At 49.0% G+C, this 25,386-nt stretch overlaps 1 protein-coding gene and 19 non-coding genes across 20 annotated transcripts; 19 read left to right on the top strand and 1 right to left on the bottom strand.

The window, feature by feature from the left end:
* Window positions 1-3,898: 3,898 nt before the first annotated feature.
* LOC135378706 (uncharacterized) lies at window positions 3,899-4,774 on the bottom strand. The gene has a single exon (XM_064611800.1). The coding sequence runs from the start codon at window positions 4,772-4,774 to the stop codon at window positions 3,899-3,901; it is 876 nt and encodes a 291-aa protein (XP_064467870.1).
* Window positions 4,775-9,750: 4,976 nt separating this feature from the next.
* Trnap-agg (transfer RNA proline (anticodon AGG)) lies at window positions 9,751-9,822 on the top strand. The gene has a single exon. It is a non-coding gene; the product is annotated as a tRNA-Pro (tRNA).
* Window positions 9,823-9,945: 123 nt separating this feature from the next.
* Trnap-ugg (transfer RNA proline (anticodon UGG)) lies at window positions 9,946-10,017 on the top strand. The gene has a single exon. It is a non-coding gene; the product is annotated as a tRNA-Pro (tRNA).
* Window positions 10,018-10,140: 123 nt separating this feature from the next.
* Trnap-ugg (transfer RNA proline (anticodon UGG)) lies at window positions 10,141-10,212 on the top strand. The gene has a single exon. It is a non-coding gene; the product is annotated as a tRNA-Pro (tRNA).
* Window positions 10,213-10,335: 123 nt separating this feature from the next.
* Window positions 10,336-10,407, top strand: Trnap-ugg (transfer RNA proline (anticodon UGG)). The gene has a single exon. It is a non-coding gene; the product is annotated as a tRNA-Pro (tRNA).
* A 4,866-nt stretch (window positions 10,408-15,273) lies between these two features.
* Window positions 15,274-15,345, top strand: Trnap-ugg (transfer RNA proline (anticodon UGG)). Its single transcript has one exon. It is a non-coding gene; the product is annotated as a tRNA-Pro (tRNA).
* Window positions 15,346-15,468: 123 nt separating this feature from the next.
* Trnap-ugg (transfer RNA proline (anticodon UGG)) lies at window positions 15,469-15,540 on the top strand. Its single transcript has one exon. It is a non-coding gene; the product is annotated as a tRNA-Pro (tRNA).
* A 123-nt stretch (window positions 15,541-15,663) lies between these two features.
* Window positions 15,664-15,735, top strand: Trnap-ugg (transfer RNA proline (anticodon UGG)). Its single transcript has one exon. It is a non-coding gene; the product is annotated as a tRNA-Pro (tRNA).
* A 123-nt stretch (window positions 15,736-15,858) lies between these two features.
* Trnap-ugg (transfer RNA proline (anticodon UGG)) lies at window positions 15,859-15,930 on the top strand. Its single transcript has one exon. It is a non-coding gene; the product is annotated as a tRNA-Pro (tRNA).
* A 123-nt stretch (window positions 15,931-16,053) lies between these two features.
* Trnap-ugg (transfer RNA proline (anticodon UGG)) lies at window positions 16,054-16,125 on the top strand. The gene has a single exon. It is a non-coding gene; the product is annotated as a tRNA-Pro (tRNA).
* Window positions 16,126-16,248: 123 nt separating this feature from the next.
* Window positions 16,249-16,321, top strand: Trnap-ugg (transfer RNA proline (anticodon UGG)). Its single transcript has one exon. It is a non-coding gene; the product is annotated as a tRNA-Pro (tRNA).
* Window positions 16,322-20,080: 3,759 nt separating this feature from the next.
* Window positions 20,081-20,153, top strand: Trnap-ugg (transfer RNA proline (anticodon UGG)). Its single transcript has one exon. It is a non-coding gene; the product is annotated as a tRNA-Pro (tRNA).
* Window positions 20,154-20,274: 121 nt separating this feature from the next.
* Window positions 20,275-20,346, top strand: Trnap-ugg (transfer RNA proline (anticodon UGG)). Its single transcript has one exon. It is a non-coding gene; the product is annotated as a tRNA-Pro (tRNA).
* Window positions 20,347-20,469: 123 nt separating this feature from the next.
* On the top strand, window positions 20,470-20,541 carry Trnap-ugg (transfer RNA proline (anticodon UGG)). The gene has a single exon. It is a non-coding gene; the product is annotated as a tRNA-Pro (tRNA).
* A 123-nt stretch (window positions 20,542-20,664) lies between these two features.
* Window positions 20,665-20,736, top strand: Trnap-ugg (transfer RNA proline (anticodon UGG)). Its single transcript has one exon. It is a non-coding gene; the product is annotated as a tRNA-Pro (tRNA).
* A 123-nt stretch (window positions 20,737-20,859) lies between these two features.
* On the top strand, window positions 20,860-20,932 carry Trnap-ugg (transfer RNA proline (anticodon UGG)). The gene has a single exon. It is a non-coding gene; the product is annotated as a tRNA-Pro (tRNA).
* A 2,792-nt stretch (window positions 20,933-23,724) lies between these two features.
* Trnap-ugg (transfer RNA proline (anticodon UGG)) lies at window positions 23,725-23,796 on the top strand. The gene has a single exon. It is a non-coding gene; the product is annotated as a tRNA-Pro (tRNA).
* Window positions 23,797-23,919: 123 nt separating this feature from the next.
* Window positions 23,920-23,991, top strand: Trnap-ugg (transfer RNA proline (anticodon UGG)). The gene has a single exon. It is a non-coding gene; the product is annotated as a tRNA-Pro (tRNA).
* Window positions 23,992-24,114: 123 nt separating this feature from the next.
* Window positions 24,115-24,186, top strand: Trnap-ugg (transfer RNA proline (anticodon UGG)). Its single transcript has one exon. It is a non-coding gene; the product is annotated as a tRNA-Pro (tRNA).
* Window positions 24,187-24,309: 123 nt separating this feature from the next.
* On the top strand, window positions 24,310-24,381 carry Trnap-agg (transfer RNA proline (anticodon AGG)). The gene has a single exon. It is a non-coding gene; the product is annotated as a tRNA-Pro (tRNA).
* The last annotated feature ends 1,005 nt before the right edge of the window (window positions 24,382-25,386 follow it).

The raw sequence follows: 25,386 nt of genomic DNA, 5'->3' as shown, positions 1-25,386 counted from the left end.
CTACCGTCAAATCCCCTCCGGATGGCACGGCACGGATGTATTGTGCAGAGTCAGGAAGATGCCGGTCAAGCCCAACATGAAGTCATTTTTCTTTAAATTACACACGTCCACACTGCCCGTGAAAGCTTGGCTTCAACAGAAGGGATTCTATGTTCCGTGGTCCGTGAATTGCAGATTTTGCAATACGCCCGAGACTGTCGATCACCTTTTTCTGGACTGCACATAAGATTTATTCTTTTGGGATGACTTACAGTTCAAAGTCCTTAAGCGCCGTCTTTCGCTTAATCCTCACACTATCCGCTTCCTCCCATTACGCCCCGGTGAAAATGTGAGATACGATATCGTTCTTCTTGTTGCCATGTACTGTTTGTGGAAGCTTCGTATGGCCGATAGGAACGAAGAGCCCTTGTGTCCTCCTATGAAATATTTCAAAGCCGAACTACTGCAGGTAAAGTTAGCTTGTACTCAGCTCTTAGAAGTGCCTGAGTGGTTAGATACAGTCTGCGAAAGGCTGAATGTTTTGTAGAAATTGTGTTATTAACGTGTCCGGTATAGAGGAGAAACATCGTATTCTCTCTCTGTGATTTTGTCGTATTGTGTATGGTATTGTGAGGTTGTAGCGATACAAGTAAGAGACAACCTTCCTGGTAGCTCGCAAGGGAGCAAGTGTACGAACGTTTATTTTGCTCGCGCCTCAACAACAGCGGCGCCGCGATGCCGATGGCAAAGCCGCCACAAATTCCCCCCCTCCTAGCGCGTCGCTGGAAGGCGACGGGTGCGGACCAGGTTTTTGGACCAGCTCACGGAACGGCGTATGGTCGATGGAGGGGATAAGCCTGGACCGGGCGAGGAAGTTGAGAGGGCGAGTTCGGGTGGTCGATGGAGGTCGAGGTCGATAGAGGTCGAGGGAGGTGGATGGGTGTCGAGAAAAGCAGGCTTTAGGCGCTCGATGCTGACATTTTCCTCTTTCCCGTTGACGAGAACGGTGTAATAGCTGGCCGCTCGGCTCAAAACACGTTGCGGGCCGGTGTAGGGGGGCTGCAGAGGTTTTCGCACTCTATCACAGCGAAGGAAAACGTGTGTAGAGCTGCACAGGTCAGGATGTTGGTAGGGACGCCCAGAGTAGGAACGGGAAGGTGCAGGGCGTAAGGCAGCCATGGCGCTGCGTAGGCGGGTGACGAAATCGGATGGTGGGAGTACGGCGGGAGTAGATGGGGGTGACACGAGGTCACCGGGCAACCGGAGCGCCATGCCATACACGAGCTCTGCCGAGGAACACTCGAGATCTGGCTTGAACGCAGAGCGGATTCCCAGCAGGACAATGGGGAGGGCTTCAGGCCAAGGAGTTTCGGGGGATGACCGTAATGCGGTCTTGAGCTGCCGATGAAGTCTTTCCACAAGGCCGTTGGATGCGGGATGGTAAGCGGTTGTTCGAATGCGGCGAGTCCCAAGAGCGTTGGTAAGGCTGTAGAAAAGCGCCGACTCGAACTGCGGGCCCCGGTCAGTGGTGATAATCGACGGGACTCCGAATCTGGAGACCCACTCACGGAGAAGAGCCGCTGCGACAGTTGGGGCCGTGGAATCTGAGAGAGGAACTGCTTCCGGCCAGCGGGTATATCTGTCGATGATAGTGAGGATATATCTGAAACCTTGAGCTGGTGAAAGCGGGCCCACGAGGTCCACATGTATATGGTCGAAACGTTGATCGGGCGGGGGAAAAGGAGAAGGCGTCAGGCGAGTGTGGCGGTGAACTTTGTTTCGTTGGCAGGGCAGACAGGCCTTCACCCAACGGCTGATGTCGCTGTTCATACGCGGCCAGACGTAACGCTCGCAAATGGCCGCTCGCGTCGCGCGGACGCCGGTATGGCACAAAGCATGGAATGTGTCGAACACAGCGCGACGGAAGGCCCGAGGAAGGAAAGGGCGGGGACGTCCTTGGGAAGTGTCGCAGGCCACAAGCTTGGACGCGCCTGGCAACGCAATGTCTTGGATGACCAGGCCAGACGACGAGTTGGCGCGGAACGTGGCGAGTTCAGAATCCATGGATTGGGCTTCGGACAAGGTGTCCAAGGACAGCGTCGACGGGGATTTGGCAGAGTCAACGGTTGAGACAGATCTGCTGAGGGCGTCAGCGACTGGGTTGTTGGTGCCGGTGACGTGACGGATGTCTGATGTGAATTCAGCAATGTAGGCCAGATGTCGGGTTTCTCGTGGCGTATAACTGCTGCTGGCGGATGACAGGGCGTACGTAAGGGGCTTGTGATCGGTGAATATGATGAAAGAACGTCCTTCCAGAAAGTGTCGAAAGTGCTTTACCGAGAGGTAAGCGGCCAGCAGCTCGCGGCCGAAGGTGCTATATCGCGTCTCAGGTGGTTTCAGCTTCTTCGAGAAAAAAGCGAGAGGTTGCCACCCGGATGAGACCTGTTGTTGCAACACTGCGCCAACCGCGGCACCCGAGGCGTCCACCATTAAGCTTGTGGGGGCGTCATGTCGAGGGTGGACAAGGAGTGTAGCTGCGGCGATATCTTCTCGGATCTTGTCAAAAGCCTTGGTAGCCTCTGCTGTCCATTGTAGGGTTGGTGGCGGAGGTTTGCGTGAACAGAGAAGCGCTTCCAGAGGCTGGAGGGTAGAGGCGCAGGCGGGCACAAAACGGCGATAGAAGTTAGCCATTCCGAGGAACTGCTGGAGCTTGGTGGCTGAAGTTGGGCGGGGAAAATCGCGGATGGCAGCTATCTTGGATGGTAGTGGTAAGATTCCCGCGCTGTTTATGCGATGGCCAAGAAAATCGAGCTCTGCTACACCGAACTCGCTTTTTGCAGCGTTGATGACGATGCCATGATGTTCCAGGCGTGCAAAGAGGGCACGGAGGTGTTGGGCGTGGTCTTCTGCAGAGCGACTGGCCACCAGCAGGTCGTCTAGATAGGCGTACACGAAAGGGAGCCCGCGGGTGACAGAATCTATAAACCTTTGAAAGGTTTGGGCCGCGTTTCGCAACCCGAAGGGCATCCGTAAGAATTCAAAGAGGCCAAATGGGGTGGTGAGGGATGTTTTAGGGATGTCCTCCGGCGCCATAGGAATCTGGTGGTACGCGCGAACCAAGTCAATTTTCGAAAACGTTGTGGCCCCTTCCAAGCTGGCTGCAAAATCGAGGATGTGCGGAATTGGGTAGCGGTCAGGGACGGTGATGCGGTTTAAAGCGCGGTAATCACCGCAAGGCCGCCAGTCGCCCGTTTTCTTAGGCACCATATGGAGGAGTGATGCCCAGGTGCTGGATGATGTGCGAATGATGCCGAGCTCCAACATGTGATCGAATTCGGCCTTGGCAATCCTGTACTTCTCGGGAGCGAGACGACGTGGTCGAAAGTGAACAGGAGGGCCAGTAGTGAGCACATGATGTAAAACGTCGTGTTGGACGGGCTGGTTCCAGTCAGGTGGTTTGGTGAGTGCGGGAAACTCCTTTAGTATGAGAGCATAAGGAGGAGATGGCTCAGCAAGCGAAAGAACTCGTTGGGGACTTGCCGGGGCGCGAATTCCGTGCACAGACAGGTGTGTCAAAGAGTCGACGAGGCGCTTCCCAGAAACGTCGACGAGCAGGTTAAAGTGGTGTAAGAAATCTGCTCCTAAGATCGCCTGGTGAACATCGGCGATCAGGAACAGCCAGCGGAAGGTTCGTCGCAATCCAAGGTTTAGGGTTAAGGACTTTTGGCAGTATACAGGGATGGTGGTTGAATTGGCCGCCTTGAGGGATAAGCAAGGTTCTCGGGAGCGGCGGCTGAGTTTCGAGGCAGGGATTACGCTAACTTCAGCGCCAGTATCCACGAGAAGACGCATGCCGGAGGTATACGGTCCACGATGTGAAAAAGGCGGCAATCATTAGGGCCACGTCCACTCGCCGCCACTAGTGGTTGGCCGGCGGGTTTCCCGACCACGCGCAAGGTTGGAAGCAGTGTCGGGCTTCCTGGCCGAAGCGGTGATGGTACCAGCAAAGCCCGTTCCTGTCGCGTGAACCTGGGCTGCGATGGCGAGGAGACCGGTTGCGGGAGCGGAAACGCTGGCGACGTGGTGACGGAGAGCGGGATCGGGTGGACAAAGCCGCAACTAATTGAGTCAGGTGAGCGACTTGTTGGGAAAGAGTGGCGAAATTCGAGTTGGCGTCAGGGAAGGGAGGTACACTTGGGGGAGCATCGACTTGAGGCGCTTGGACGGAATCCAAGGTCATAGTAGCAGGTGATGCGACTTCCATGACTGCGTCAGCCAAACTCGCTAGCTCTTCAATGCCGAGGTTGTGAGTGCTGGCAAGAACCATCTGGACATTTTTAGGGAGCCGTTGGAGGAATAGCTCGCGGAGGAAACTGTCGGTACTGGCATTGCTTCCTTCGCCGAGTAACTGTTTCATTCGGCGCAGCAGTTGGGTTGGGCGCCGGTCGCCTAGTTCTTCAGCTGACAACAGCTGTTGCAGACGGGCGCGGTCGGACGGCGATGTACGCTTCAAGAGTGCCGCTTTCAGGGCTTGGTACGGGGTATCGGCGGGAGGGTTGGCAATGATATCAAACAGTTCTTCTGCCGCTGATGGTGAAAGGGCCGCGATGACGTGGTAATACTTGGTACGTTCGGCCGAGATGCCGGAGAGGTGAAACTGTGCTTCCGCTTGAATAAACCACGTCGCGGGGTTGCGATCCCAATACGGAGGAAGTTTGACGGCGATGGAGGATACCGGTGTAACTGAGGTTGTCGCTAAGGCTTGTCCAGTTGGGGGAGCATCGCCAGTAGACATAATGGCGGATGGAACGTTAGGGTATCACTTTCGGGTCACCAGTTGTAGCGATACAAGTAAGAGACAACCTTCCTGGTAGCTCGCAAGGGAGCAAGTGTACGAACGTTTATTTTGCTCGCGCCTCAACAACAGCGGCGCCGCGATGCCGATGGCAAAGCCACCACAAGGTATTGAGTCGACGTGACTCAGAGTAGTAAGCTCTGAAAAATAAAGATGGAAAAGAAAAAAAAAAGTCGGGATTCTGCTTCCGGCATTCGATGAGTGCAGTCGCAGGTACCTTGAGCTCCGGTGGAGCGACTAGCATGGCTAAGCCTAGCCGGGTGTCTGAGGAACGAGGATCGCCATCTGACTATGTGACAATTCTGCCGACGTTACCTACAGGTATTTCATCTTTGAATACGCTATTTTTGCACGCGGATCCCAGGGCTAGACCCTACTATGTAGACCATTTTGGAGAAGCCCTGAAAGATATTGTGAGAAAAGAAGAAGTGGCTACCTTCGGAGTCTTCCAATATAACCACGTGTGGATGATTCGTTTTCACTCTGGAGCGGAGAAAGAACGGCTTTTGTCTAGAAAGGAGGTAAAAGTTAAGGGAAGGCGCTGCCTAGTTGTCGATCCCAACAAGCAAGAGGTCAACATCAAGCTACATTGGGTATCCGGTAATACAAGTGATGACGACATTCGTAAAGCGATGGCTGGATATGGCCATGTTACCGAGATAAAGAGGGAGAAGTGGGCGGCATCTTTTTTTTAAGGAGTGGAATCGACAACGAGACTGATAACATTACGGATGAAAGATGGAGGGACTGTGGATGGGTTGCCCCATCTAATGCAGATTGGCGGATCTCGCGTGTTACTTGCTGTGAACGGAAGGCCACCCCTGTGTCTGAAATGTAAGCAGCTCGGACATATTCGTAGACAGTGCCACACGCCATGGTGTAAGACGTGCAGAAAGTACGGTCACGATGAGGAAGAGTGCGTGGTAACATATGCATCGAGACTGAGGCAACCGACACCAACAGAAGAGCATATCATGGATGTCGAAGAAACGGAACAAGCAAGTCAGTTGCTTGTAACGACTGGGAACTGCGAAGGGAATGAAGCTAATCTTGTCAGCAACGTGGAAAGTGGAGATAAGAAAGTAGATGAACAGCTGCGTGGTCTAAGCGATTCGGAGACGAGTACTGCCGAAGGGAACATCGTAATGGAGGACAATCTGTCGGACCACACCCAGGAAGAAAGAAATGGGAAAAGGACAGTAGGAACGGAGCGGAAAAGACGAAAGACTGGAACTCGTTCATCCCTTATGCCTCCACTGGACGAAGTAGGAGCATCTCGGCTTGACGATGTGAGCTTCCTAACAGCAGAGTAGACTCGGTTCCGATGGATATGAGGGGATGCAGCAAGACGTAGCACTCGTAAGTCTAGTGGATTCTTCATCACATCTTAATGAGTGGTAAAAATATAACTGTCGCTACACTAAATATAAGAGGACTGAATGCTAGGAAGAAACAGTATCAACTCAAACGTTTCCTAGAGCATTATTCACACATCGATGTCCTAGCTATTCAAGAAACGAAAATTAGCACCGAAGAAGATACCACTAGGCTAATCGAATATATTTTTCATAAAGATTATGATGTTGTAGTGAGTCATGCTGTCGGACCCTCAGCTGGATGTATTTTATTGTTGAAGAAAACTGATTACTTGATACCCGTATCTTACCGAACTGATAACGATGGAAGAATAGCTTGCCTTGATGTGCAGATTGAAAACGAGTTGTGGCGGTTTATATGCCTTTACGCACCGAATGTTGTGATGGAACGGAAGATCTTCTTCGAAGGCGTTGGAAAATTGATTAGTAACCCGGGAAATACCGTCCTACTGGGAGACTTCAATTGTACACTTAAAGACACAGACAGGAGCAGCAACTGTGCGCAACGTGATGCTAGCACGGCTACGTTGGAGGGTATTCTCGAAAGTCATAATATGCAAGATGTCCTTGAAGATGATGCAAAGACAACCACTGTGTTTACGCACTTCCAATCCCGTTCTCATGCAAGACTTGACCGCATATATACTTCAATGGGAAGAAGCCCAGTTGTAACCAAATACAGCGTACATCCGGTATACTTTAGCGACCATTGCATGGTTGTTGCTACGCTCGGTGAGACGCAGAAGAAAAAGAAAACAGAAGGCAACCCATGGAAGCTGTGGAAACTCAATTGTAAGCTTCTGGAAGACGAGGCATTTGCCAATTTTGTCAAAGACCAAATTGTGGAAGTTGTAACTTCCGCGTCGTCGTGGTCCTTGGCCTGGGAAGACTTTAAGCTGAAACTTAGGGCCTACGCGATACAAAGAAGTAATGTGCTGGCGCATGCCCGTAAGGGACAGGAGGAGGGACTCAAAAGAAGACTGTTTAAAATAATACAGCTAGAATCTTTAAACCCAGGAGAGTTCCATCAAGAAATGGAAGCAATAAAATTGGAGCTGCAACTCATTAATGAATGCAAATGGGAAGGTGCTCGTGTAAGGTCCAGAATGCGCTATTTTCTACCGGACGAAACTCCTAGCAAGAAGTATCTCTATAAGGAACGACAACACGGAAGCGGAAAAAAGATAGATAATATTGAATATCAAGGCAAAGTAATCAGCCAGGAGGAGGACATACAGGCGGCCTTTGTTGGTCACTATACGAAACTACTGGGCATGACCCATGGACTGCAGGTGGACACAGATGAAAAGCTGGGAGAGTTGAAATTACTGACTTTGGATGGAGAACAACGGCAGTTTCTAGAAGAGCCCATCACGAGACAAGAGGTCCTCGCCACCATACGTTCGCTCACTAAAAACAAAACCCCAGGACCTGATGGCATCAGTGCTGAACTTTACCAAAAGTTCAGCGATCACATCGCCTCGATACTGTGGAACGTTTACCGAGAAGCTGAGGAAACTGGCACCTTCTGTTCATCGTTTCGCCGTACACATACTGTGCTCATTCCGAAAAAGGTAGCGCCGGGAAAGGTTCCCCGGGTGACAGATTACCGTCCGATAACCCTGTGTAACGTGGACTACAAAGTTTATGCAAAAGTGCTTGCGGCAAGAATTCAAAAAGTGATACAATCAGTAGTAGGGGATCATCAGGTGTGCGCCATCAAAGGACGTAGCATTGAAACGAATATTCACGTACTACGAACTATTCTGGACATTGCAAGAACGGAAGGTGATCAAGTTGGTGTTGTCCAAGTAGACCTGTCCCAGGCATTTGATAGAGTTAACCATGCATACCTATTCTCGGTGCTAAAGAAAGTTGGTTTTGGTGACATAATTACAGGCAGGCTCAGGTTGTGTTATGATGACATGTCAACGAAGCTGATTTTAAACGGTAATTGTAGTGACCTGATACCTGTTAAATCATCGGTGAGGCAGGGATGCCCCCTTTCCCCCTTGCTTTTTGCCATATATCTAGAACCGCTATGCCAGGAAATTATCAGTTGTGTAAACATTAGAGGGTTTAAATTAGGTAGTTCAGAGGTAAAAGTGCTTGCGTATGCAGATGACATTGCTGTAGTGGTGGAAAACAAGCAAAGTGTGAATATGGTGTTTGAAAAAATTGAGCATTTTTGTTCTGTATCCGGTGCCAGTGTAAACAAAGAAAAATCACTTGGAATATGGGGTGGGGTCTGAGGAACAACCCCAGAGAGGTACGCTGGTATAACATGGCAAACTGTACCTGGGACGTACCTAGGAGCCCCGTTAGGAGAGAGCAAGAACACGAACGGCATGTGGAATGAGATCACAAGTAGACTGCGTAAACAAGCCTTCGTGTGGAAGCAAACCACGCTTTCTATCTTTCAACGTGCAAGTATTTGCAATATCTTCATGCTTGCTAGGATCACATATCTGCTGCATGTCATGCATTGTTCTCGCGCAAATATACAAAAAATGCACAGGATTTTTGCAACTTTTGTATGGGGTTCTTCGTTTGAACCGATGTCTAGGAACAACTTGTTCAAAACGTTGGAATGTGGCGGGTTGGGCTTGCAGCATGTCTTTATTAAGAAGGTTGTAATGAGGGTTTTGTTTTACCGGACTAAGGCACACGCTCTGCTAGAGCATGTGAAGCAGTGCATAGCGTTAGATCATTTGCCTCATATAACAGTTGCAACAAGGATACGCCATGTTACACCCAGCGGATTCTTCAGAGAAGTTATAGAAAGCGTCCAGTTTTGTTTAGCGAGATTTTCATGTGATTACATCATGTCTGTGTCAAAAAAACGATTGTATGGAGACCTGATCAACGTGTTGTTCCCAATGCCAATGTATAGGAGCATCCCACACGAGTGGCCTGGAAAAGACATACTGTGCAGGGTAAAAAGGATGCCAATCAGACCCAATCTGAAAACGTTCTTTTTTAAGCTGCATACTGGCACGCTGCCCGTAAAAACGTGGCTCGAACAAAAAGGCATATTCGTACCATGGAGTACCAATTGCAGATATTGTAAAGTACCAGAGACTATAGACCATGTGTTTATTGACTGTACGGAGGCGGCTTTCTTGTGGGATGATTTAAGTAGGGCTATTGATGTACGACTCAGGCTAAACCCTCATACAATACGCTTCCTCCCCTTAATTGAGAAGAATGGTCCGAGATATGATGTTATATGTGTTATTGCTATGTTTTCCTTGTGGAAAGTACGCATGCTGGATCGAAATGAGGAACCTCTCATGCCTCCCATGTTCTTCTTACGAAAAGAGCTTTCAGGTATGATGACCATGGCACAACACAGAAACGAGACTCCAGCTTGGCTTGCATCCGTATGTGAGAAGCTTGGTACAAAAAGACACAAGTCACTGTAAATCTCACGGTTTCATATTCATAATGTAAATATTCATCTAGCACTGATGTAAATCACATAGTGAGCGAAATAAAGTAATTTTGTTCAAAAAAAAAAAAAAAAGAAAAAAAAAAGTCGGCTCGTTGGTCTAGGGGTATGATTCTCGCTTAGGGTGCGAGAGGTCCCGGGTTCAAATCCCGGACGAGCCCTGAGTTTTGTATAGGGTTGCCTGATGTGCTTTCTAAAGTGTGGGCTACACACCGCCGCGGTAAATATTTTCTCTGCGAATAACGATCGGTTTGTGTAATAGTTAGAAAATACCGGCATTCGTCGGCTCGTTGGTCTAGGGGTATGATTCTCGCTTTGGGTGCGAGAGGTCCCGGGTTCAAATCCCGGACGAGCCCTCAATTTCGTGTAGGGTTGCCTGATGTGCTTCCTAAAGTGTGGGCCACACACCGCCGCGGTAAATATGTTCTGTGCGAATAACGATCGGTTTGTGTAATAGTTAGAAAACACCGGCATTCGTCGGCTCGTTGGTCTAGGGGTATGGTTCTCGCTTTGGGTGCGAGAGGTCCCGGGTTCAAATCCCCGACGAGCCCTCAATTTTGTGTAGGGTTGCCTGATGTGCTTCCTAAAGTGTGGGCTACACACCGCCGCGGTAAATATGTTCTGTGCGAATAACGATCGGTTTGTGTAATAGTTAGAAAATACCGGCATTCGTCGGCTCGTTGGTTTAGGGGTATGATTCTCGCTTTGGGTGCGAGAGGTCCCGGGTTCAAATCCCGGACGAGCCCTCAATTTTGTGTAGGGTTGCCTGATGTGCTTCCTAAAGTGTGGGCTACACACCGCCGCGGTAAATATTTTCTCTGCGAATAGCGATCGGTTTGTGTAATAGTTAGAAAATACCGGCATTCGTCGGCTCGTTGGTCTAGGGGGCATTCCACTTCCGGCGCTTGTGCTAACCGGTTGTGTGCGACATGAGCTCTGTTGGAGCGGCTGTTACGGCTAACCCTAGCCGGGAGGAATCGTCTACTGTGCCTCGGAAGTCCTACAGGATGATTATGCCTACGTTACCAAAAGGCGAAATTTCACGTAACACTGTTTTTCTGCACGCGGACCCTGATGGGAGGCCGTATAAAGTTCAAGACTTCATAGCCCCTCTTGGAGTGGCAGTGAACAAGGCGGACATCGCGGGATTCGGTTCGTACCTCTTCAACCATGTGTGGGTGGTTACCTTCCACTCGGAGACGACTAAAGAGAAATTCCGGCAACTTGGCGAACTGGTAGTCAAAGGAAGACGGTGTGTTGTGGTGGACCCAAATTCCAATGACGTTACGTTTAAACTGCATTGGCTGCCAACGAATGTGACTGACGAGGCGGTTCGTCGTTGCCTGTCATTGTACGGGAAGGTTACAGATATCGTGCGGGAAAAGTGGAACTGTGCGGGTCTGGAGGGGGTGGAGACGACGACACGTTCCGTCACCGTGCAGCTTCACGATGGTGTAACTTCGGAGAGCATCCCATACCAACTGAAGATAATGGGTGTGACAGTGCTGGTGTCGGTCCCTGGAAAACCTCCCCTCTGCCTACGATGTAAACAGGTAGGCCATATACGCAGTCAGTGTCGCACAGACTACTGTCATAGCTGTAAGGGCTACGGCCATCTAACGGAAGACTGTGTCCGCTCCTATGCTTCGATGACAAAGGGCACGTCGAGGAAAAGTAACGAGGAGATGGTAATGGACATTCAAGATACTGAGGCGACCTTGCAAAGTGAAAAGGAAAAATACCCGCACACAGAAGAAAGTGGTCTACCGCAAGAAAACTCATCGATAGTACTTCAAGAAGAGGAGGGAAATGCTTCGCACAAAGACAAACGGACAGATGAACAACGAAAGATTGACTGCTCACAGGAGCAGGAGTCAACCGGAAAAAGGAAAGGTGCTGAAATTGAGAAAACTTTGGACAGATCCGTTGAAAGCCATTTGGGAAAATCTGATATTACGGGGAAGAAGAAAGTAAAGCAGGTTCAGGTGCTGGAAAGGCAGCTGCCCCTTCAAGAGGTTGGGCTGTCACAACTGGACGACCCAGGTTTCTTCTAATGGTAAACAGCATTACGATTGTCGGCCGAGATAGCAGTATGATAAGAAAAAAGAAAATAAAACTTGCAACACTTAATGTCGTCAGCCTGATATCAAGCAGACGAAAGCACTGGATTGGAAACATGTTAGCTGCTGAAAAGGTCGACGTGGCATGCTTTCAAGAAACTAAAATTGCAACGATAGAGCAAGAAAGAGAACTTGTTAATTTTTTCCAGTGAAGATTCTGGTGTTATTGCTCGTCGGCGATAGGAGGAAGTGCGGGTACTCTCATTCTTATTAGGAAGAAAGCAGGCTTGGTGATGGTGGACTGCGTGCTGGACGAGAGCGGTCGGTTGTGCGTGGTAGATTTTTTGTTCCGGCAAAATATGATACGGCTTATTTCTGTATATGCACCCAATGAACCTACGGAAAGAAAAGACTTCTTCGCGTCACTGAGTCAGTTTGTGAACGTATCATGGGACGTCATATTGTGCGGGGACTTTAACTGTGTTCTCAAGAAAGCGGACTGCAGTTACAGGCAGGTAAAGAGTGACGTGAGCAGAAAGGAGCTGATAAAACTCACAACGAATGCCGACCTGACCGACGTCTGGGAAAAAATGCCCGGAGGTAATATCGAATTCACGCATTTTCAAGGAACCTCCCATGCAAGGCTCGACAGGTTCTATACATCGGGGCGGCTTCTCCCTATGATTGGAAAATACCAAGTAAAGCCACAGTTTTTTTCGGACCACTCTTTAGTCAGCATGACAGTTCAATGTCAGAACCGTACAAGTAGGGTCGGAAAAGAGGGCAGAACCTGCTGGAAGATGAATGAGAGTATACTGGAGGAAGAAAGTTTCTGCGACAAAATGAGAAGTATGATAGAAGAATATCAGAAAGAAGGAAATGTCAATGCCGTGACCTGGGAAGAATTTAAGCATGCGTTAAGGAAAGAAGCCATTGAATATTCACAAATAAGAGCCTTCAAAAGGAATCAGCGGATAAGGGATCTGATGCGGACACTGACGTCTTTGGCAGAGGTTGAGTGTAAACACCCAGGCTTCTTTAAAGAAGACACCAAGAAAGTTAAGCAAGAACTTCAGAAACTGTTTGAAGAGAAACACCGTGGAGCGCTCATACGAAGTAGGGTGCAGACAGTAGCACGTGAAGAAACACCATTTACGATTTTCCGGTTTAAGGAGCGTGAACGAGCAGAGGGCAACGCTATCAAGTTTATTGATACAGGCGAGCGCATCGTCAAGGAGGATAACGAGATTGAAGATATCTTTTATAAACATTACCTTAGCCTTTTTCAAGAGAAGGACAGCGACCGGAAGCAGTACGAAATCTGGTTACAAGGTTTACCAACAGTAGGTGAGGAATGTATGGAAACGAACAACGCAGAAATAACGGAAGAAGAAATCACGAAGGTCATAAAAAAATTAGGAAGAAATAAGTCTCCTGGGATTGACGGGATTGGCGCAGGTTTTTACAAGGTGTTTTCTGAGCAGATATGCAGTATACTGAAAATTGTGTACGACGACATTTCAAGAAGAGGACTGTTACCGCCAAGCATGAGACAGTCACTCACGGTCCTGATTCCAAAAAAGAGAGAGGGCAAGGAGAACCCATCCGTCACTGACTACCGACCCATTAGTCTTCTGTGCACGGACTACAAAATTTTAGCAAAAATTCTGGCGGGCAGACTCGAAACAGCAGTTCGGGGAATTATTGGAAATCATCAACCATACGGTCTCCACGGCAGATCCATTGCCAGAAACCTCCACGTAATGAGAACAGTCTGTGAAATAGCCAACTGTACTTCTCAGCAGTTTGCAGTGCTCCAGACGGATCTCAGGCAAGCCTTCGATAGAGTTAACCACGAATTCCTCTTGGCTGTTCTACAGCATTGTCGGGTAGGGGACTATCTGAGTAGGTGGACCAAAATGTGTTATAATGAAGTCACCACTCGGCTTTTGGTAAACGGAAAGCTCGGAAAAAGCATACCGATCCGGTCCTCCGTCAGACAAGGCTGCCCACTTTCACCCATTCTGTTTGCCATGTACCTCGAACCCCTGTGCCGCAAGCTAGCTATGAACAAGAACATTAGAGGTGTAGTGATCGGTGCAGAGCACGTCAACGTTCCGGCATATGCGGACGACGTCGCAATAATCTGCTCAACGAAACTGCAAGTATGTGAAGCTATAGGTACCATTCAAGAATTCACTAAGGTTTCTGGAGCTGAGCTGAACTTGAGGAAATCAACAGGAGCCTGGCTAGGGAATTGGACATATACACCGGAGCAGTTCATGCAAATCACCTGGACCACAAGCATTGGAAAATACTTGGGTATTGCCTTCAACGGGCAGGGTACCTTAAACATGTGGTGGACACAAAAAATGAACCTTCTACGTGGAAGTCTGGTCCCCTGGCAAAGCAGATACTTGTCTTTCTGCAACAGGGCATACGTTTGCAATGCAGTGTTGTACCCTGCTGTACTTTACGCAGCTCAGTGTACTAGCATTGATCAACGCTTCCAAGCCAAGTTCCACAGGATTTGTGCGACTTTCATTTGGCGTTCGTCTATGGAAAGCATGAGACGTTCAAACCTCTTCCTTAACCTGAAGCAAGGTGGCATAGGCCTCGTAAACCTAACGATCAAGGTAAGAGTGCAAAGATTCTTTTACTTCAGAGAACAGAAAGATCCGTTCCTTAGAGCAGCACTTCAAGTTCTAGGCGGCGTATACCTCAGGAAGTGGACAGTAACATCTGAAGATAGAAGCCACCACATTCACTCTTTAACTTTCTATAAAGAAATAGCAAGTGCAATATCCTTTTTTGAGGACCTCTTCTCACAGGATTATCTCGTATCTGTTTCAAGGAAAAGACTGTATTGGGACACTATAGCTAAAGTTACGCCAACTCCGTTGTATAGACAGTGTAAGCCACCCTACGGCTCACAAGACGTGCTCAGGAAAGTGAGAAGGTTAAGGATCCCAACAGGGTCAAAGGATTTCTTCTTTCGGTTCCATTGGGAGGTCTTACCGGTTAAAACCTGGATGAGACGGAAAGGCTTCATAGTTCCCTGGTCCCTTAACTGCGTTGTGTGCCCCGAGGAAGAGGAGACTCTCATTCATGTGTTCTTGCTGTGTAAAAGAGCCATACAATTTTGGGGTGCATTCAGGAATTTCATTGACGTGGACTTGGATCTACATTGGACCCGCATGAAGTTTCTACATTTTGGTGACACACTGGACAGTTTTTTAATTCTTGCACTACATTCCCTCTGGAGCTATCGCATGGACTATGTTGAATGTCGTGAAGGAAACGGAACAGCGTGGGAGAAGTTTGTGCAAAAGGTGTTATGGACAATTACTGTGCTACCAAACGAGGACTTGGGGGGTTTGTGGGCCGAGGTCCAAAGCAAGATCGAACGCGGTGAAGGCAACCTCAGTTGCCAGGTGTATGGTAGGAGAGTAGCAACTCGTTTGTGAGGCGGAAGCCAGCAAGGAACCGGAAGAAATGTAGCGTGGTTTTACATATCTTAGTAATAATAAAAACGTTCAAAAAAAAAAAAAAAGCTCGTTGGTCTAGGGGTATGATTCTCGCTTTGGGTGCGAGAGGTCCCGGGTTCAAATCCCGGACGAGCCCTCAATTTCGTGTAGGGTTGCCTGATGTGCTTCCTAAAGTGTGGGCTACACACCGCCGCGGTAAATATTTTCTCTGCGAATAACGATCGGTTTGTGTAATAGTTAGAAAACACCGGCATTCGTCGGCTCGTTGGTCTAGGGGTATGATTCTCGCTTTGGGTGCGAGAGGTCCCGGGTTCAAATCCCGCACGAGCCCTCAATTTTGTGTAGGGTTGCCTGATGTGCTTCCTAAAGTGTGGGCTACACACCGCCGCGGTAAATATTTTCTCTGCGAATAACGATCGGTTTGTGTAATAGTTAGAAAACACCGGCATTCGTCGGCTCGTTGGTCTAGGCGTATGATTCTCGCTTTGGGTGCGAGAGGTCCCGGGTTCAAATCCCGGACGAGCCCTCAATTTTGTGTAGGGTTGCCTGATGTGCGCCCTAAAGTGTTGGCTACACACCGCCGCGGTAAATATTTTCTCTGCGAATAGCGATCGGTTTGTGTAATAGTTAGAAAATACCGGCATTCGTCGGCTCGTTGGTCTAGGGGTATGATTCTCGCTTTGGGTGCGAGAGGTCCCGGGTTCAAATCCCGGACGAGCCCTCAGTTTTGTGTAGGGTTGCCTGATGTGCTTCCTAAAGTGTGGGCTACACACCGCCGCGGTAAATATTTTGTCTGCGAATAACGATCGGTTTGTGTAATAGTTAGAAAATACCGGCATTCGTCGGCTCGTTGGTCTAGGGGTATGATTCTCGCTTTGGGTGCGAGAGGTCCCGGGTTCAAATCCCGCACGAGCCCTCAATTTTGTGTAGGGTTGCCTGATGTGCTTCCTAAAGTGTGGGCTACACACCGCCGCGGTAAATATTTTCTCTGCGAATAACGATCGGTTTGTGTAATAGTTTGAAAAAGCAGGCATTCGTCGGCTCGTTGGTCTAGGGGTATGATTCTCGCTTTGGGTGCGAGAGGTCCTGGGTTCAAATCCCCGACGAGACCTGAATTTTGTGTAGGGTTGCCTGATGTGCTTCGTTAAGTGTGGGCTACACACCGCCGCGGTAAATATTTTCCCTGCGAATAACGATTGGTTTGTGTAATAGTTAGAAAATGCACGCATTCGTCGGCTCGTTGGTCTAGGGGTATGATTCTCGCTTAGGGTGCGAGAGGTCCCATATTCAAATCCCGGACGAGCCCTCAATTTTGTGTAGGGTTGCCTGATGTGCTTCCTAAAGTGTGGGCTACACACCGCTTTTTTTTTTTATTGGCAACAAATGTTCGAAAACATATTGTTTCTCGTCACAGTTCGATAAAAACGCAGTCAAAACTAGGCCTACTTTGGCCCTTCTTTTCCACCTAAGTTCATCGCAACACTCCCCATTGTGGCGGGGTAGGGAGCTTCACTCCAAAATGCCAAAGCCCACGATCCGCACTGCGATATCATTGGGTACGTCAGTTAGTGGGTGAGGGCCCTCATTCCCTAAGATGTGCTACATATATTGTATGCATCAAAGTTACATCACTAGACATATTCCGTGTTGCGCGCTGTAGAATTTTCCAATCACTCTCGAGACGCTTCGTTTATCATCAGTAGCTTGCACACGGTTCCAAATGTCTCTGGTTTGAGGTTTCTGACGATGTTGGCGAGCCTGATCCAGCGATGCTCGTCCTTTAGCTTGTTGTGCCCAGCTAGTGATGCCGTCCACAGTAACTTCTCTTTCAGGTACGTAACCGGTGGCGCCGCTCTTACGTCGCACTCGACTCGTGCTGTGCGTGCCTTCCACAACGCGTGTAGTCCTGTCATTGCGATCACACTGAGAAGTTCGGCGCTTGGGTCATTGGTGAACATAAGAAATTTGAGGTTTTCGTACGTGAAGTCCGCCGTAGTCTCCAGCGACACACGGAGGTCACTCCAGAAGAGCAGCGCCGTTCTGCAATCGGAGAAAACATGCCTTAGTGTTTCGTCGTGGCCACAGACATCGCATTTCCCATTGTTCGGCACAAAGAAGCCTTTCCCCATCATCCACTTTCTCACTGGGAGGACTTCACAATGGAAACGGACAAAGAAGTCCTTTGTCCCCGTAGCTACTGGCAGCTGGCGAATTCGCTTCAATGTATCCATCCCTACCGTGTTCCCGCCTAATTGGCGATATAGTGGAGGAGCAAATGTACTGGATATCGTGTCCCAGTAAAGCGTTTTCCTTTTCACGCTTGAGAGGTATTCCCACGAAAACCTTTCCGTGAAGAACTGGACACTTTGATTAACCTCCTTATAGAAGCCCAAGACTCGATGATTATTCACCCCGTCTTCTGTGGTGACGATCCATGGCAGGAGATGGTGCGCTCCCAGCGTCTGCATGGCGACCCTGAGTTCTGACCTTGCCTCATCTCTAAAGAACATGAACCTTTGAACCTTGATCTTGATTGCCAGGTTGACCAGGCTCAAACCTCCTGCTTCGAGAGGCCAGAACAGGTTTGACCGACGCATCCTCTCGAACTTGGATTGCCACAAGAAGACGGCGCATATCCTTTCAAATCGACGCATTGACAGTGTGTCGATGGTGGTTGCCTGTGCAGAGTACAAAACCGCTGGGAACAGCTCGGTGTTGCATATATAGCTTCGGTTAATTAGTGATGTACCTCTTCCCATGTAGGGCTTTTGCTTTGCGTGAAGGGAGTTAATCTTCCGCTGCCACTTCGTGGCGTCCGGAGTGCACCAGTCCAGATTGACTCCTAGATAAGTTCCAACTTCTGACGTGCATTTCATCTGCATGAACACTGTTGACCTGTCGTCCCAGTCTCCCAAACACGTGCCTTGAGACTTCTTCACATTTAGTTTGGCTCCCGAGCAGACGCAAAACAATTGCAAGACAGCAAAAGCCTCCTCCAGTCCCTCCCTGCTAGTGCAGATAAATGCCACATCGTCAGCGTAAGCCAGCAGCTTCACTTCTGTCTGCGCCAACTGCAGGCCCTCGATTTTTTCATTGTTGATAATTGCACGACATAGCGGCTCAATATATACGGCAAAGAGAACCGGTGACATAGGGCAGCCCTGCCGGACAGACTTTTCAACTGGGAACCTAGCTCCAATTTTTCCGTTGATAATGAGTTGCGAAGATATGCCTTTATAGCAGATCTTCACCCACTCGAGCAGGTCCTTCCCGACATCAATCCAGCACAGGGGGTCATCAAGAAATGCATGACTTACGCGGTCAAAAGCCTGACTGAGATCAGCCTGGAAGACGGCTAGAGGTGTCCCAGTAGTTTTCGCTACCTCGCACGCAGTCCTCATGATGTGGAGATTGTCAGAGATCTTCCTTCCTTTGATTCCGTAGGCCTGGTGGTTTCCTATGACCCTCCATAACACAGAGTCCAACCGTCTTGCTAGCACCTTGGCGAGAATCTTGTAGTCCACACATAAAAGGCTTATTGGGCGATAGTCTGATGTACTGGGTATTCCCGCCTCCTTGGTCTTCTTTGGGATGAGTACCGTGTGGCATCTTCTCATAGATGGGGTCATCATTCCTCTTGTTCTGATATCATCAAACACGTCTTCCAGGATATAAGAGAGATCTTCTTCAAAGGTTTTGTAAAAAGCAGCGCCAAGCCCATCTGGACCAGGTGCCTTATTTCGAGACAACTTTCTTATGGCGGCTCTAATTTCCTTCTGTTTGATTTTTCCTGTCCCTTTCTCCCTGTCATCAGGGCCCACCTTTGGAACGTTCTTGAATATGTCTCCGGTTTCAGCGTGTGGCGTCTCTCCTTTACCAAACAGCTCACGATAGTGCTGATAGAAAGCATCAGCTACTGCCCCAGTCCCCTTCTGATCCGTGCTTTCAGTGCGAACTCTCTCTATTTTGTTTTGACACCTTCTTTCTCGTTCTCGCAAAGAAAAGACCTTTGTGGGAATTTCATCCCTTTCGATGACTTGCAGACGACTGCGAACCTGTGCCCCTCGCCACTTCGCACGCATTTGTTCATGTATTTTCTTCTTAATTTCTTTCACGTCTTCTGCAAACACCCCGGGCGTTTTTTCTTCTTCTCTTACGATGGTTACAAGACTCCCCAGTAGAGCTTTCATTTCATTCTTTCTTTCCTTGGCCTTTTTCTGCCCGTACTCAATCGCTTTTTCCCGAACTGCTTCTTTAAACGTTTCCCAAGCCGGAGCATTCATGTGCGTCTTGCGTAGATCACCAATCCTAAGCTTCAATTCGGACGCGAAGTTTTCATCTCTTAATATACTTTCATTCATCTTCCATGGCAATTGGCATTTTCTGACGTTCGACGTCCTGTTTGCATTTAGCAGCGCCGTTACTAAAGCGTGGTCGGTGAAGAAGAGTGGCTTAGCTTGGTACTCCGCAATGCTTGGGTTCACTTCACCGGAGCAATATATGCGATCCAACCTGGCATGGGATGTACCTTGCCAATGAGTGAATCTGATCTTATCACGTAGTTTTCCGGTCGCCACGTCTTCCAAATTATTTTCCTCGATTATCCTTTTAAGGACGGATACGCTGCTGTCTTTAATTTCCTTCCTGTAGGTGCTGTCTGACTGGCGCTCCACGCAGTTAAAGTCTCCCGCCATAATTAGTGTACTCGATGTGTTGGCAAACTGTTTTACACTGGTGTCGAAAAAGAGCTTGCGCTCTGCGGACTCATTGGGTGCATACAGACTTGTGTGGGCTACACACCGCCGCGGTAAATATTTTCTCTGCGATTAACGATCGGTTTGTGTAATAGTTAGAAAATACCGGCATTCGTCGGCTCGTTGGTCTAGGGGTATGATTCTCGCTTTGGGTGCGAGAGGTCCTGGGTTCAAATCCCCGACGAGACCTAAATTTTGTGTAGGGTTGCCTGATGTGCTTCGTAAAGTGTGGGCTACACACCGCCGCGGTAAATATTTCCCCTGCGAATAACGATCGTTTGTGTAATAGTTAGAAAGTACCGGCATTCGTCGGCTCGTTGGTCTAGGGGTATGATTCTCGCTTTGGGTGCGAGAGGTCCCGGGTTCAAATCCCGGACGAGCCCTCAATTTTGTGTAGGGTTGCCTGATGTGCGCCCTAAAGTGTGGGCTACACACCGCCGCGGTAAATATTTTCTCTGCGAATAGCGATCGGTTTGTGTAATAGTTAGAAAATACCGGCATTCGTCGGCTCGTTGGTCTAGGGGTATGATTCTCGCTTTGGGTGCGAGAGGTCCCGGGTTCAAATCCCGGACGAGCCCTCAGTTTTGTGTAGGGTTGCCTGATGTGCTTCCTAAAGTGTGGGCTACACACCGCCGCGGTAAATATTTTCTCTGCGAATAACGATCGGTTTGTGTAATAGTTAGAAAATACCGGCATTCGTCGGCTCGTTGGTCTAGGGGTATGATTCTCGCTTTGGGTGCGAGAGGTCCCGGGTTCAAATCCCGGACGAGCCCTCAATTTTGTGTAGGGTTGCCTTATGTGCTTCCTAAAGTGTGGGCTACACACCGCCGCGGTAAATATTTTCTCTGCGAATAACGATAGGTTTGTGTAATAGTTTGAAAAAGCAGGCATTCGTCGGCTCGTTGGTCTAGGGGTATGATTCTCGCTTTGGGTGCGAGAGGTCCTGGGTTCAAATCCCCGACGAGACCTAAATTTTGTGTAGGGTTGCCTGATGTGCTTCGTAAAGTGTGGGCTACACACCGCCGCGGTAAATATTTCCCCTGCGAATAACGATCGGTTTGTGTAATAGTTAGAAAATGCACGCATTCGTCGGCTCGTTGGTCTAGGGGTATGATTCTCGCTTGACAGAAGAGGGAAAAGAAAAAGGAGAAGGGAAGATAACAGAGAAAAAAATTCAAGCTGTAGTGAAAAAGCTCCCAAGAAACAAAGCACCGGGGCCGGATGGTATTGGCTCGGCGTTTTATAAGAAGTTTGCTGCGGAAATAGGTCCCATCTTAGAAACCGTCTTCGAGGACATGAGAATAAGAGGTCTAATGACGCCATCGATGAGGAAGAGCCTTACGGTTTTAGTGCCAAAAAGAAAGTGCCTGCAGGAAAGAATACAGACAGTGTCCGATTTTCGTCCAATAAGCTTGTTATGCACAGACTATAAAATACTCGCAAAGGTGTTGTCACGACGGTTGGAAAGTATCCTGGACAAAATCATAGGGGAGCATCAGTCGTATGGCATAAGGAAAAGGTCTATAGCAACAAATCTGCACGTGATGCGAGTGGTAATAGAAACTGCAGCGGCAACCAGCTCCAAGTTCGCGGTTTTTCAGGCAGATCTCAGTCAGGCATTCGATCGAGTGTCTCATGCTTTTTTATTTGATCTACTACGTTACGTCGAAGTAGGACAAGACCTCCGCCGATGGATCCAAATCTGCTATCGAGATATCTCGGCACAGCTTGTGGTTAATGGAAATACAGGAGAGAGATTTCCCATCACTAACTCTGTACGGCAGGGATGCCCAATGTCCCCCACACTCTTCTCGCTATACCTGGAGCCTCTATGCCGTGCAGTCGTGAAGAGCCAATCTGTCAGCGGCCTAAATGTAGGGCAGCGAGAAGTCAAGTTACTGGCTTTTGCGGACGACGTGGCGCTCATTTGCGCAAGTGCAGGACAAGTGGAAGCTGCCTTCGGAATAATCAAGACCTTCTGCGAGGCGTCGGGGGCCAAGATCAACCTCAGCAAGTCAAAAGGAACCTGGCTCGGTAACTGGGAAGTGAAGAGCAACAGCTTTCTCGGCATTGGATGTACGGAAGCAATAGGGAAATATCTCGGCGTCAACATGGATGAGAAGCCAGGGGACACTGGTAGATGGAAACCTAAGCTGAATGCTATGCACGACAAGTTGCAGCCCTATGGAGGACGTCAGCTCTCTCTGCTTAACAGGAGCTATATATGCAATACAGTACTATACCCATCGCTATATTACTGGGCGCAAGTGATACCACTGAGCTCTGATGTTGCGCAGCTTTTTCAGAGAACATGTGCTACCTTCGTGTGGGAGTCGAAGTTCGAAAGAATGCGAAGGACGAACACCTACTGGCCTCTGCAGGCAGGAGGACTGAACGTCGTCAACCTGGAGATAAAGATCAAAGTACATCGTTTCATCTTCTTTAGAGATGAGGCACGGCCTGAGTTACGCGCGGCAATGCAAAGCCTAGGAGCCAAACACCTGATACAGTGGATTGTGACCACTGCGACACCAGCGGCGGAGACAAAAACGCTACGTTTCTACAAAGAAATCGAGCAGAGCATAACCTTTTTCCTTACGAAGTTCTCGTGGGAATATCTGGCAAAGGTGAAGAAAAAAACGCTGTACTGGGACACAGTGACCAGTCTGTTCCCTCCACCGCTGTACAGACAGGACTTTGCTGCTTCAGCTGCAAATGACGTGCTTAAGCGCGTGAGAAGCCTACCGATACCCGTGGGAACAAGGGATTTCTTCGTACGGTTCCATATTGAAGTACTCGCTGTAAAGGTCTGGCTCCAAGGAAAAGGATTCTTTATGCCACAGGAACCAAGATGCCATATTTGTGGAGAAACGGAGACCGTTCGACATGTATTCTGGGATTGCAGAAACGCTGTACTGTTTTGGGGTGACCTTCGAGCCTCGCTGGAACTAACTGACGATTTTTCGTTTGAGACTCTGAAGTTGTTAGACTTCAGAGGACAAGTTCACGAAGAAATGAGGAGCGTCATCGTCGCAGTGGGACTGCATGCCCTTTGGAGAGCACGTACGGCAAGAGTTGAGTGTGATGTTAATGCCAAGTCGCCAGTAGTTTACATGAAGAACAAGCTCGGGTGGACACTGTCCCTGATAGGCACCGGAAGGCTTAGGGATGAAGAAAAGTGGAAAGACCTAGCTCCTGTGATCATGGCGCTGCAACCCGAATCCTTCGGACAACGCTTTAGGTGTCGTAGAAATCGTGGGCTAAGCAGAAACAGCAAGTGGTAGGAAAGAAAGTGGGCGACAGAACGCCACTGTAGGGTTTTAAATATCCAACACACAAGTTGTGTATGAGACGTTTTTATGAACAATAAAATGGCAAAAAAAAAAGGGTATGATTCTCGCTTAGGGTGCGAGAGGTCCCGGGTTCAAATCCCGGACGAACCCTGAGTTTTGTATAGGGTTGCCTGATGTGCTTTCTAAAGTGTGGGTTACACACCGCTGCGGTAAATATTTTCTCTGCGAATAACGATCGGTTTGTGTACTAGTTAGAAAATGCAGGCATTCGTCGGATCGTTGGTCTAGGGGTATGATTCTCGCTTTGGGTGCGAGAGGGCGCGGGTTCAAATCCCGAACGAGCCCTTAATTTTGTATAGGGTTGCCTGATGTGCGCCCTAAAGTGTGGGTTACACACCGCCGCGGTAAATATTTTCTCTGCGAATAACGATCGGTTTGTGTACTAGTTAGAAAATGCAGGCATTCGTCGGCTCGTTGGTCTAGGGGTATGATTCTCGCTTTGGGTGCGAGAGGGCGCGGGTTCAAATCCCGAACGAGCCCTTAATTTTGTATAGGGTTGCCTGATGTGCTTTCTAAAGTGTGGGTTACACACCGCCGCGGGAAATATTTTCTCTGCGAATAACGATCGGTTTGTGTACTAGTTAGAAAATCCAGGCATTCGTCGGCTCGTTGGTCTAGGGGTATGATTCTCGCTTTGGGTGCGAGAGGGCGCGGGTTCAAATCCCGAACGAGCCCTTAATTTTGTATAGGGTTGCCTGATGTGCTTTCTAAAGTGTGGGTTACACACCGCCGCGGTAAATATTTTCTCTGCGAATAACGATCGGTTTGTGTACTAGTTAGAAAATCCAGGCATTCGTCGGCTCGTTGGTCTAGGGGTATGATTCTCGCTTTGGGTGCGAGAGGGCGCGGGTTCAAATCCCGAACGAGCCCTTAATTTTGTATAGGGTTGCCTGATGTGCTTTCTAAAGTGTGGGTTACACACCGCCGCGGTAAATATTTTCTCTGCGAATAACGATCGGTTTGTGTACTAGTTAGAAAATGCAGGCATTCGTCGGCTCGTTGGTCTAGGGGTATGATTCTCGCTTAGGGTGCGAGAGGTCCCGGGTTCAAATCCCGGACGAGCCCTGAGTTTTGTATAGGGTTGCCTGATGTGCTTTCTAAAGTGTGGGTTACACACCGCCGCGGTAAATATTTTCTCTGCGAATAACGATCGGTTTGTGTACTAGTTAGAAAATGCAGGCATTCGTCGGCTCGTTGGTCTAGGGGTATGATTCATTTTCCACTTCCGGCGCTTGTGCTAACCGGTTGTGTGCGACATGAGCTCCGTTGGAGAGGCTGTTACGGCTAACCCTAGCCGGGATGAATCGTCTACTGTGCCTCGGAAGTCCTACAGGATGATTATGCCTACGTTACCAAAAGGCGAAATTTCACGTAACACTGTTTTTCTGCACGCGGACCCTGATGCGAGGCCGTATAAAGTTCAAGACTTCATAGCCCCTCTTGGAGTGGCAGTGAACAAGGCGGACATCGCGGGATTCGGTTCGTACCTCTTCAATCATGTGTGGGTGGTTACCTTCCACTCGGAGACGACAAAAGAGAAATTCCGGCAACTTGGCGAACTGGTAGTCAAAGGAAGACGGTGTGTTGTGGTGGACCCAAATTCCAATGAGGTTACGTTTAAACTGCATTGGCTGCCAACGAATGTGACTGACGAGGCGGTTCGTCGTTGCCTGTCATTGTACGGGAAGGTTACAGATATCGTGCGGGAAAAGTGGAACTGTGCGGGTCTGGAGGGGGTGGAGACGACGACACGTTCCGTTACCGTGCAGCTTCACGATGGTGTAACTTCGGAGAGCATCCCATACCAACTGAAGATAATGGGTGTGACAGTGCTGGTGTCGGTCCCTGGAAAACTTCCCCTGTGCCTACGATGTAAACAGGTAGGCCATATACGCAGTCAGTGTCGCACAGACTACTGTCGTAGCTGTAAGGGCTACGGTCATCTAACGGAAGACTGTGTCCGCTCCTATGCTTCGATGACAAAGGGCACGTCGAGGAAAAGTAACGAGGAGATGGTAATGGACATTCAAGATACTGAGGCGACCTTGCAAAGTGAAAAGGAAAAATACC

This window comes from Ornithodoros turicata, chromosome 1 (assembly GCF_037126465.1).
Source record: "Ornithodoros turicata isolate Travis chromosome 1, ASM3712646v1, whole genome shotgun sequence".
Taxonomy (NCBI): domain Eukaryota; kingdom Metazoa; phylum Arthropoda; class Arachnida; order Ixodida; family Argasidae; genus Ornithodoros; species Ornithodoros turicata.
The sequence above is the reverse complement of the archived record's forward strand: the minus strand, read 5'-3'. Positions and strand labels throughout refer to the sequence as shown.

Bases quoted from the DNA above. Each gene is read 5' to 3' on its own strand.
- LOC135378706 (XM_064611800.1), bottom strand. From the start codon at position 4,774: ATGTCTACTGGCGATGCTCCCCCAACTGGACAAGCCTTAGCGACAACC.